Source organism: Saccoglossus kowalevskii, chromosome 12, assembly GCF_978046115.1.
Source record: "Saccoglossus kowalevskii chromosome 12, keSacKowa6.1, whole genome shotgun sequence".
Classification (NCBI taxonomy): Eukaryota; Metazoa; Hemichordata; class Enteropneusta; family Harrimaniidae; genus Saccoglossus; species Saccoglossus kowalevskii.
The window spans coordinates 32,003,666-32,015,941 of record NC_140652.1 but is presented as its reverse complement, the minus strand read 5'-3'; the positions used below and the strand labels follow the sequence as shown (position 1 = coordinate 32,015,941).

Sequence of the window (12,276 nt, the reverse complement as noted above, 5' to 3'; positions counted from 1 at the left end):
TGCCTAATGACCGGACCTCCGTTACTCAACGACCTCACCTCGATACTACTACGATTTCGCGCAAATCCTATCGCATTGACAAGTGACATTGAGAAAGCTTTTCTCCAAATACGTCTTGAACCCGATGAACGAAAGTTTACAAAGTTTTTGTGGCTTTCTAATCCACGAGATATCGAGAGCGAATTCGTCACTTACCAATTCAAATCGGTTTTATTCGGCGCTGTGTGTTCGCCTTTCATTTTGAATACCGTAGTCAAAACGCAGATGGAAGCTAATTCGGACATTCCAACCTCCTCCGATTTGAAACAGAACATATATGTGGATGACGTCATAACCGGCTGTACGTCTGAATCCGACGCCATACAATACTACAACGAGTCCAATCAACTAATGAGTTCTTGTGGTTTCAACCTTCGTTCATGGTCTTCGAACAATAATGAGATTCGTAAACTTGCCAGAAATTACAACAAACTGAAGACCACGTAGGACGTCGGCATTCTTGGTATACAGTGGAATACCGAGAAAGATACACTTACTTACAGAGATATTAACATTCAATCACCGGGACATTTAATTACGAAACGCGACGTCGTCAGTCATACAGCGTCATTGTATGACCCGCTTGGTTTATTATCACCAGTACACGTAAAGGCAAAGTTGTTCATTCAAGACATCTGGAAAAAGGGAATCGATTGGGATGAACCTTTAAATGAGACTATGTTTAACAATTGGGAATCTATTGCTGGCGATCTAAATCAGATCACAAATACTACAATGAATCGTCAATATTTCAATGAAACCACAGATGACACAAACGATTGTGAACTGCACGTTTTCTCTGATGCTTCCATGAAAGCATATGGTGCTGTTGTTTACCTCAGGAAAAACAACAAAACTGCTATTGTTATGGCGAAAACCCGAGTCGCGCCGATCAACTGCAAAACACTGACTTTACCTCGTCTAGAGTTGATGGCAGCCTTAGTTGCCACGCGATTGAGTAAGTTTGTTTACAATGCGTTATCTCCGAAACTGAACATTACTGAACGCGTATTGTGGTGTGATAGCCAAATAACATTACATTGGATCCACAGTGATAAGAAATTGCCTTTATTCATCACTAACAGAGTGAAAGAAATTACTGGCCTCAAACACGTGTATAAATATTGTCCAACAGTTGACAATCCTGCCGACCTCCTGACTCGAGGAATTACCGCAAAAGAATTGAACAATTCCAATCTTTGGTGGAATGGTCCACGGTGGCTTCCTGTGCAAGGAAATTGGCCAATCTGCACGCTTTTCGATTCACCTCTCTTCAGCGACGTTCAATGCGACGCGAATCCACGCTCCAATGACGTCACACATGAGGTCAACGAACTATGTACCGGGGATTCCCTTGATCTACGTTCTAACGCCATCGACGAGTCCGCGGATGTCAACATCAATACTTCCGGGTTTCCTCGCGGCCCACAGATGCCGGTAAACGTAAACAGAGACACACCCACCGTTTTTCACGTGTCGGACATTCATCAATCTGAGATTCAATCAACTCTGCCCGTTGCCATGAATACCGACGATGAACACTGCCGTTTATCGGATAATGCTATACGGGACACTTTGTTTATAGATTCACCTTGAGAATCTATAGCCTCTTCTGACATTTCTCTGGGAATGCAACGTATCATTGATCTGACTAAATATGGGTCTTTGAGTAAACTGTTGAGAGTTACCGCTTATGTTCAACGATTCGTGTCTATACTGATACGCAATAATACTACACGCGGGCCATTGACAGCCAATGAACTTGAACGAGCCGAAACCGCGTGGATTAAATGTGTGCAGAAAGAGACATACAGTGACACTATGATGTCACTTCGGGGACATAATGCAAAGTACGGTCGTTTGGTGCGCCAACTGAAACTTTTTATCGATAATGATGGTATTCTGCGGTGTGGTGGAAGATTACATAACGCTCCTATTGACTTTGCTACGAAGTTTCCGATTCTTCTACCTAAGGGACATACGTTTACTACTCTGATCATTCGACATGATCATATTCGTCTATTGCACAGCGGTACGCAGGCTATTGTGACGTCCCTGAGACAACGATTCTGGATCCCGCAAATTCGACGCGCAGTGAACTACGTCATTCATAAATGTGTAACTTGTCGAAAGGTGGACGGGAAACCATATCAATCTCCGTTAACTGCGCCATTACCAGATTACCGTGTCAATATGACTCCACCGTTTTCAGTAACCGGCGTGGATTTTACTGGTGCATTGCTTGTCAAATCCTCCGATAACAAAGAAAACAAGGCATACGTTTGCTTGTTCACGTGTGCGGTCACACGTGCAATACACCTTGAACTGGTACCCGACTTGAGTACTCGAACTTTCATAATGGCTTTCCGTCGATTCGCTGCACGATGCTCCCTACCAAGTAAGATGTTATCCGATAACGCGACTACCTATTTATCCGCCGCTGACGAAATTCACGCTTTGTTCGAGTCTACCGAAGTAAAGAATCTACTAGCCGAAAATCGCGTTTCCTGGACATTCATTCCTAAACGTACACCCTGGTTCGGTGGGTTCTGGGAGCGATTAATAGGATTAACCAAAACAACGATAAAAAAGGTACTCGGTCGCGCCTTTGTTACCTTTGAAGAACTCCGAACTATTCTTACTGAAATCGAGTCAATTTTAAACGACCGACCTCTGACCTACGTGTCAACGACCGAAGATGACCCCGTCGCATTAACGCCATCACACCTTCTTAACGGGCGACCGTTAACAACGCTACCTTACATTTCCACTGACATCGATGAACTTAATGATCCTAACTATGGGGATCATAACGCTAATAACGAACGATATAAACATCTATCAACACTACAAATGAGTTTCTGGAAACGGTGGTCAACCGAATACCTAACTGCGCTCCGAGAAAGGCATCAAACGACTATTTCCGGGGTAAGAGATAATATTATACAAGTTGGTGATGTCGTTCTCGTTCATAATGACATTGATAAACGCGTACGATGGAAATTAGCTACTGTTATAAAACTTGTGTATGGAAATGATGGCCTAGTGAGATCAGCAGAAATAAAAACCTCATCTGGTATGACAAATCGTCCTATCCACAAACTGTATCCACTTGAGGTGAAGACACCCACTCCTTCAGATGAAGAGAGTCCACCACGAAACACAGAACCACTCTCGTTGTCACATGGAGGTGAAAATAGAGATGACACAACGCAACAAAGTGATACTGATGCTAGACATTCTCGCCCAAAACGACGGGCTGTCATTGCGGCTAGACATTTTATACAAGATCGTCTCAAGGACTTGTGATTATACCCTGAAATTGTTTATCGGATATTGCCTGCCAATGTCTTGGATTAATTGCCGTTAATTGGTTGAACATTATGAAATATATTGACTTTTTGTTCTCAGTTGTTTACCTATGCGAGTAATATTTGAACACATTACATCGTGACATTTTATTATCATGATAGAGATATTTTCTAAAAACTTTAATGTTAACTTTGATTCAAAATGTTTAATTATTCAACTCTTATTACATGTTGTCTTCTATGATCATTGATAGCGTTGATTTAATACATCATTGCCTCGTATTTGTTAATATGACGTGTTAGTCGATATTTTTTTTTCGTGGCCGGGAGAATGTCGGAAATAGATATGGATAGAATTATTGTTTACTATTTTTACTGATATTGTGTATCGTGTTATATTATTACACTGTTATATACATCATTTGTACCGCCTAAAGCTTGAATGTAACAAAACGGGATACGACCTTGAACACTGTGCTATGAGCGAACGTGAGAGGCAACACCACAATATTTGTATTGACCAATCACAGTATTGTATATTTGTATCTAGTTTTCCCGCTCGAATTCAGAATCCCCACGAGGGTATTTAAGCATTCATTGTAATTGTTTCAGGGCTCTTCTATGTTATGTTCACGAATAAACAACTTGTGTTCTACTCTTAAAAGTACTTGTCTTGTCTGATTGCTGGACTGCTGGTATTATAAAGAATATTACGTCCAAAAATACGACTTCCCACAGATATTGGACTCATGCTAACAAAACGCAATGTTGTTAGCTACGTCGCGGCCCTATATGACCCACTCGGTACTTTATCACCCGTTCACATTCGAGCCAAATTGTTTATACAATGATTGTGGGAGGAAGATCGACACTGGGACGCTCCGCTATCCGAAGAGCTCCAGCGCAGTTGGTCCGAAATCGCCCTCGATCTACAAGAAGCTACAAACATTTGCATTCCGTGTAAATATTTCCCCGATATTGCCGCTTCGGTAATCCACGCCTTCTCCGATGCGTCAAGTAAGTCTACGGTGCTGTGATTTACGCTCGATCGAACTATCGCACTTCGTTTGTCATTTCCAGAACACGTGTCGCCCCGGTAAAACGACAAACTTTGACATTACCCCGCTTAGAGTAGATGGGCGCAGTGGTTGCCACATGTTTGAATAAATTCGTTGGTATTGAACTATCTACAAAATTTAAGATAAACATTTCCTGTGGAGTGACTCACATTGGATTAATGGCAGTGGAAACCCAGACGTCTTTACACGTAATCGCACCAAAGAAATCAACGCATTCACCCAGCAGTATCGCTACATCCCAACGAGTGACAACCCCGCCGATCTGCTTACGAGAGGAATTACGCCTATCGCCTTACGAAATTCTGCGCTATGGAATGAAGGCCCGTCATGGTTATCAAGTATCGAGAATTGGCCCGCCTGTGATTTATTTGTTGATAAACATTCCGTTACTGTCAATCACCTTGCTACTGCACCAGAAGTCAACATTGAATCACTGTTTACTTCTCCCGCGTCTTCGACGCGCACGCAAGTCACCGGAAAGGTCGACAGCCCAGTTTCCATTGACAACGAGTGCGCAACTCAGGTAAACGCTTCGACCGGTATACATCGCATTATTGACATTTGTCTCTACAATAATTATGTATCACACCCTACATTTCTATGATTAAAAAGCACGGACGTAGCTCATTCTACTCAGCTGAGTGTGGGCAAAACATTTTCTGTTTTTGTTATGTCTATTTTCATTACCGAGAAAATTGACCCCAAAGTTTTCACAAGCAACTGCTCTGTGATTTGTTTTGGCTTGGCAGATTTTGTTCATACTTGACAGGCAGGTCGTACCGTCACTAATTGGAAAGACAATCCTGGCCCACCGCTACCATGGCAACAACCAAAAACTGTTTTTTTTTAATACTTTCGCCCCAAATGTATTACCTCATACCAGTGTTGTAATAGCAGTGTTCAAATGATCATGCTTTTTATTGTGGCTACCTTGCGCACTGGTAAGAGATATTGTTACACTGTATAAATCCCAACACAACTTTGAACTTTGAATAGAATGTAAATGCTGCCTCCAGTCTAGAAAATACTATCGCAAAACGGTTGGAAATAATAACAACAGAATACGTTCTAGCAATACAAGTGACTTCTAAGGACTGAATGTTTTTTTTTTTTTTTTTTTTTTTTTTTTTTTTGCGAACTTCGTTTACGGTGCCCGGTTTTAGTTATACAAATCGACGTTAGCTTCACGTTCATGTCCCACCATTGCAACAGTCGTTCCACCCAGTTCCAAATGAAGATTACCATCGCCAAATGAGCAAAATTTTAACCGGCAATCAAGATTCATTCGATCCATGGCTAGCAAGCAACACCACAGGCAAAGTTGTAGCGTGCAGCTCAGCGACAACCGCTGTCGACGAAAGTCATTCCAAGATCAGACGGTGCCCTATCATGCCAGTCCTTCACTATTGTATTCAAACAAATCACACGGTGAGCTGTTACATTCTCCTTCAAAACCCGTGATTCAACCATTAGGGGCGTTTCAGTTTAAAAAAAAAACACACATAGCAAATCATGCAAATTCAACATTTTCAAACCAGTATACTAAAACGGAAATGCTCAGCGATGCAAAAGAAGGATATATATTACTTTTGAGTATAATCAACTCTGTTGATACAATCCCTCACATATTCTACTCCCAATTATTCTTGCGTAAAATAGGATAGCCTCTTTCTATGTTGACATTCTGAATAAAATCGCGTGATAGGCTGTTATATACTTCGGTTACGATCTGGAAAATGTGTATAATTAGTTCTCATTCAAGCTACAAAGCAGATTTCACAGTGGGAATGAAACTAGTTCGACTCTGCCATTAAAAAATAGAAGTGTTTTCAGCAAAAAAACGAATAACCCTGGAGTGCACACAATACACTGAATTTCAGAACAAATCTTGCATTAGTTACAGCAGTAGAATCTCACAGAAATATCAGACAAAACGCGAAAACACTATATATTGTATTTCGGCATGAACCCCTCTATTGTAATTCCAGAAATTATACCCATATGTGCAACCATTTTCCACCTTGGTATCACCTACCCCTGAAAACAAACTCTTAATACCACGCTGAAGCGTTTGGTATCAACATAGTTCAAACACAATACACGCAAAATATCATCTGTGTTTAGCAAAAAATTATTACAAATATTTCTTGCACATGTTGTCAAATAAGATTATTTTAATGACAATAACCAATAAGAGGTCATTCCCATATTACGTGGCACGGCATTTTAGAATACATAATTCTCATGTCGTATATATTCATGACAATGAGTACTATGGAACGCCGTCACTGTCTTATGTGGTTGTCACTAAGTATATGGCGACATTGCTGCATTATATAACGAGTTGCTTTTAATATATGATGAAAATACGTTTATATATGGTGTCGTTTGACCAATATATGGCGACATTGCTTCTATATATGATGGTGTGTTTTTAATATATGATGACAAAACGTTTATATATGGTGACGTTTGACCAATATATGGCGACATTGCTTCAATATATGATGGTATGTTTTTAATATATGATGACAAAACGTTTACATATGGTGACGTTTGACCAATATATGGCGACATTGCTTCAATATATGATGTTGTGTTTTCAATATACGATGACAAAACGTTTATATATGGTGTCGTTTGACCAATATATGGTGACATTGCTTCTATATATGATGGTGTGTTTACAAAATATCATGACAAAACGTTTATATATGGTGTCGTTTGACCAATATATGGTGACATTGCTTCTATATATGATGGTGTGTTTACAATATATGATGACATTACGTTTATATATGGTGTCGTTTGACCAATATATGGTGACATTGCTTCTATATATGATGGTGTGTTTTCAATATATGATGACAAAACGTTTATATATGGTGTCGTTTGACCAATATATGGTGACATTGCTTCTATATATGGTGGTGTGTTTTCAATATATGATGACAAAACGTTTATATATGGTGTCGTTTGACCAATATATGGTGACATTGCTTCTATATATGATGGTGTGTTTTCAATATATGATGACAAAACGTTTATATATGGTGTCGTTTGACCAATATATGGTGACATTGCTTCTATATATGGTGGTGTGTTTTTAATATATGATGACAAAACGTTTATATATGGTGTCGTTTGACCAATATATGGTGACATTGCTTCTATATATGATGGTGTGTTTACAATATATGATGACAAAACGTTTATATATGGTGTCGTTTGACCAATATATGGTGACATTGCTTCTATATATGGTGGTGTGTTTTCAATATATGATGACAAAACGTTTATATATGGTGTCGTTTGACCAATATATGGTGACATTGCTTCTATATATGATGGTGTGTTTTCAATATACGATGACAAAACGTTTATATATGGTGTTGTTTGACCAATATATGGTGACATTGCTTCTATATATGATGGTGTGTTTATAATATATGGTGGCGCTCTTTTCTTATACAGTGACGTTAGTTTTATATACAGTGCGCATGCTTCAACATATGTTCACGAGACGTCAATATACGAAGGTGAAATGTCAATATATGATGGGGTGCGCACTTCAATATATGAAGGATATCCCAGAATGCAGCGCCCCTGCTTCGCGCATGCGTGTGCTATTATTAACAGCGGACCATGATGAAGGGAATACTAGAGAAACTTGGTTTAGAAAATTTATCTCAACGGTTTTCCGACGAAAGAATAGAACCTTCTACTGTATTAGCCATAACGGATGGTGAACTTGTTCGTCTAGGCATAACTACGATTGGGGATAGGATACGTATTCGAGAGATGTGCAAGCCGAATCATGAAAGTGGAAATGACAGTGCCGATACTGGTGAGTCAAGTACGCCGCACATGAGTTTGGCAAGACGTGTTTCACATGAAAGAAACATGTTGTTTAGGCCTGGTACCAGTAGCAGGACATCGAATTCAGGTCGTAGGACATCTGGAAAAAGAAATCATCCAGCTGAAACTACCCGTCCGAGAACATGGACGGCTAACTTGTTTTGCTTAGCGAATAGAAATACAACGACTGTTCCTTCACAAAGTGAACGAGCCGAACTTCATAAAGTAGGTCTTGGCGTCAAGAAAATTCAGTTTTTTGCCGCTGACGACGAAGAAACTGTAATGCAAAGATTGACAGATGACGATAAAGGTTTTCCTCAGTTACGTTGTTGCGGTGGATTTGAGTTATTACATTGTGTGTCTGGTTCTAGATTACTGACACTCAATTCCTGTCCATGGACCGTGAGTGACTTGAAGGCCAGTTTGGGACCCCAATCTAAGATCTACCTGCGTCCAATACAGACAAATCTAGACACTAAATCCGCTGCACCAGTAACAATATCCACTCTTCAAGAAATATGCAAAGGATGCAAACAAAGTTTCTTGGTTCGAGAATTACGATCACACCTGTGGGAGTGTACTGCTGTTTTTGATGTAAGTGAAGATGACATGCCTTCTGAAAAAAATACACCCAATATTGAAACCACTGAGTCAAGCCACAACATGGATATATCTACAGCCAACATCGCTTTGGAACAAAGAAGTAGCTCTGGAAGTAGTAATGTTTCTTTGGAAGTTTCTGGTGAAATTGAAAATAATCCACCTTTGGTGAGTATTTTTTGAACATAGTTTTTTGTTTAAAAAATATTTCTGTGTCAGGTGCAGCATAGAAAATAGAAAATTATCCAAAATTAAATAAACTAAACAGGTGTGAAAGACCAACGACCAATTATACCAATCGCTATGTTAACAAACATCATTCCACAATAAAACAAACACAACCAATTTATTTCATTCTGGGCTAATCGTTGTTGGTTAACACATAGAAGAGTTCAAGTTTTCCTGCAGGGGATTCCCCCTTGTCTCGTTGTCATATACATGTACATTACACACGACACAGCCCAACTGCAAATTTGTTTATGACTTTCAACAACAAAATATGGATATTTATCACAGTAAACAATAACAAATCATAAGATGCATAACAGCTATAATTTTGAAAATCCATCAAAACTCATTTCTATTTCTGGAATTAACACAATATATATTTTACTATCATGCATTTTGTACAAAGCATCTGATCTTGTGTGAAATGCTTTTCACAAACTATGTAATTTTGGCTGTAAGATTTTGGTTTGTACCAATATTAGAAATTCAATTCTTATGCAGACTTTGTTTTTTTTACTTCAGACAAGGTAACATTAAAAAAAAAAACATTCCCAAATTCAGATCACAATTATTTTTGCAACCGTAATAATTACAGACAGTATAATTCCAAAAGTTTCGCATGAATTGTGACTCTGATTACTTTTACATCTGCGCATGTGTGTGTCTGGACCTGTATGTTACACATGGCTAGACCGATTATGTTCAAACTTCACACATACATCATACATAATATTATGCATATGCACATCAATTTGTTTCACGATCTGATTCAAGATGGCCAAATGGCGTCCATTTTTGTGCTGAAAAATCATCAAAGTCAAGAATTCAAACTTGGTACATATGTTGAACATTATGGGACCTCGATGTATATCATTTTATTTTTGAATTTGGATTCAAAATGGCTGGCTGAATGCAGTTCTGGAGCCGTATTTCTGACATGATTTGACTAATTACGTTAAAATTTTATATATTTACTATACATCATGTTATAGATATATAGATGTATTCAAAATGGCAGACCAGTGGCTATTTTGTTTTAATTAATGCTGTTTATGTTTATATTCCAACTATATTACTATAAACAAAACTAGATATCTGAAGTTGATAACTGACGGGGACTGTGCCATGGCTTGTTAATTATGACCCCATATTAAAGTTGAGTGTAAATTAACCTAATGTTGTCACAAAGTACCGATGCCCAAAATGCTTTGTTTCTATTCTATGTTTAACCAGTAGTGGCCACTTGAACATAGCCAACATGCGCGTAACCATGAATATTTATTGAAATTATCATAACTATAAATTTTAATTTTTTTTAATTGAATAATAAGAGTACATTAATGTTGCTATGTAACCCGCAATTTAGCCATGTTTACCTACACTCTAACTTACTGGATGTCAGAATTGTTGATCACTATTTTTTTTTTTTTCTGTATTAGTATTTGCTATAGGCCTGAGGCTTTTTTTTGACTCCTGAGTGCAAAGAACACAATGGGAGTCTTTTGTGTTTACCCTGTCTGTGTGCATCTTTTCTACCGATGTCTCAAGAACCGCTGGTTTGATTTCAATGAAACTTGCTACATAGCTGCTCTGGGACAATGCACCTGATTAATTTTGGGTAAAAATCATGTGCATATTAATTTCCCTTTTTCCATAATAATTAGTAAATTTTTGACTTTGTCACTCATACATTGTATCTCAAGTACTAATCATCACATTTTAATGAAACGTGGTACATAGATGCTCTGTGACATTACACAGACCTTATTAGTTTCACATTAGAATCTGTGCATAGTAATTGCCTCATTTGCAGTCAATCTATATTGTTTGGGGTTTATATGTATATGTATTCATAATAATTATCTAATTTGCATAATTACTTTCCACATTTTTTTTAAGAATTAATCATCACATTATAATGAAATTTGGTACATTTGTGCCTCTGAACAATACACAGACCTAATAAGTTTTGGCTTGAAATCTATGCACAATAATTGCTTAATTTGCATAATAATTACCCAATTTTTCTACCTACATCTCAAAATCAATTGTTGTATTTTAATAAGACTTGGTTTTCAATGACTTTACTCATTCATTACTCACTAGTTATGATTATTTTCAGTCTGATGAAGAAACTAAACCTCCATCTAACTCTGTGGATATAGCAGTAAATGTAACCTTTGACTATTGCGAAAAAAACAATATTTCAGACCCAGTAGAAATATTGAAATATTTTCAAAGTCAAATGGTGACTGGAAGGAAATTGGACATTGATGATTCAAGTGAAGTCTTAGAAGGCCAAACCAATTTCATAATGGTTGACAGATTTGACATTTTAAGTACTGGAATGGATGAAATTGCCTTACTCAACAACCTGAGATTGACATTAGAAGTAGAATTCTATGGTGAGGTAGGTTCTGGTGACAACAGCATCTCATCTCAAGTGTATAAAAAGCCTTTGCTGAGTTGTATATAACTATATATAACTGAACTGGTTTATTGCTTCTTAAAATTCACTATTGTAACCTATAGCTAGAATGTTATCAGTTACTATATCTACAATTACAGGAAGCCCATGATTTTGGTGGTCCAAGGAAAGAATTCTTTACAGAAGTATTGAGGGAAATAAATGATAAATATTTTGAAAATGGTTTAAAGCTTCACCTATGACTATGAGGTTGTTGGTATCATAATGGGTAAGTTCATTGGATTTTCATTAACTTGTGAATGAAAATACATGGCATGATTCAGTTATACTAGCCATCTCTGAGTAGATGCATATTAAAAATGTACAACTCATTGTCTTACATTTTCCTCAAAAAATAGGTTGATGGTGTCAGAAATAAAATATTAAACTTCTATGGTTCTTTATATTGATACCAATTTTTATACTTATTCAAAAAACAATTTTAATAAAATAATTACCATATATCATTCTTCATTTGTGCAATTGACCAATATTTTGCCTTTCTTTTTACAGGACTTATTACATTGCAAAATGGTAGAATACCACAGTTCATGAAAGAAGAGGTTCGACAAGAACTTTTTGAAAGTACCATGCCATCACTTTGTATTAAAAAGCTCAGAATTGGTTTTGATAAACTTGGCATATGCAAGGTATGTATGGGCATTGTTGTAAGAATGCAGATTTTAAATCTCAA

General features: G+C 37.7%; 2 protein-coding genes across 2 annotated transcripts; both read left to right on the top strand.

The window, feature by feature from the left end:
- Positions 1-6: 6 nt before the first annotated feature.
- On the top strand, positions 7-486 carry LOC146735736 (uncharacterized). Its single transcript, XM_085506036.1, has one exon. The coding sequence runs from the start codon at positions 7-9 to the stop codon at positions 484-486; it is 480 nt and encodes a 159-aa protein (XP_085362162.1).
- Positions 487-1,668: 1,182 nt separating this feature from the next.
- Positions 1,669-3,348, top strand: LOC146735735 (uncharacterized). The gene has a single exon (XM_085506035.1). The coding sequence runs from the start codon at positions 1,669-1,671 to the stop codon at positions 3,346-3,348; it is 1,680 nt and encodes a 559-aa protein (XP_085362161.1).
- Positions 3,349-12,276: the final 8,928 nt, after the last annotated feature.

What these genes read in the sequence shown, in the direction of transcription:
- LOC146735735 (XM_085506035.1), top strand. Translation starts at nt 1,669, where the DNA reads ATGCAACGTATCATTGATCTGACTAAATATGGGTCTTTGAGTAAACTG.
- LOC146735736 (XM_085506036.1), top strand. Translation starts at nt 7, where the DNA reads ATGACCGGACCTCCGTTACTCAACGACCTCACCTCGATACTACTACGA.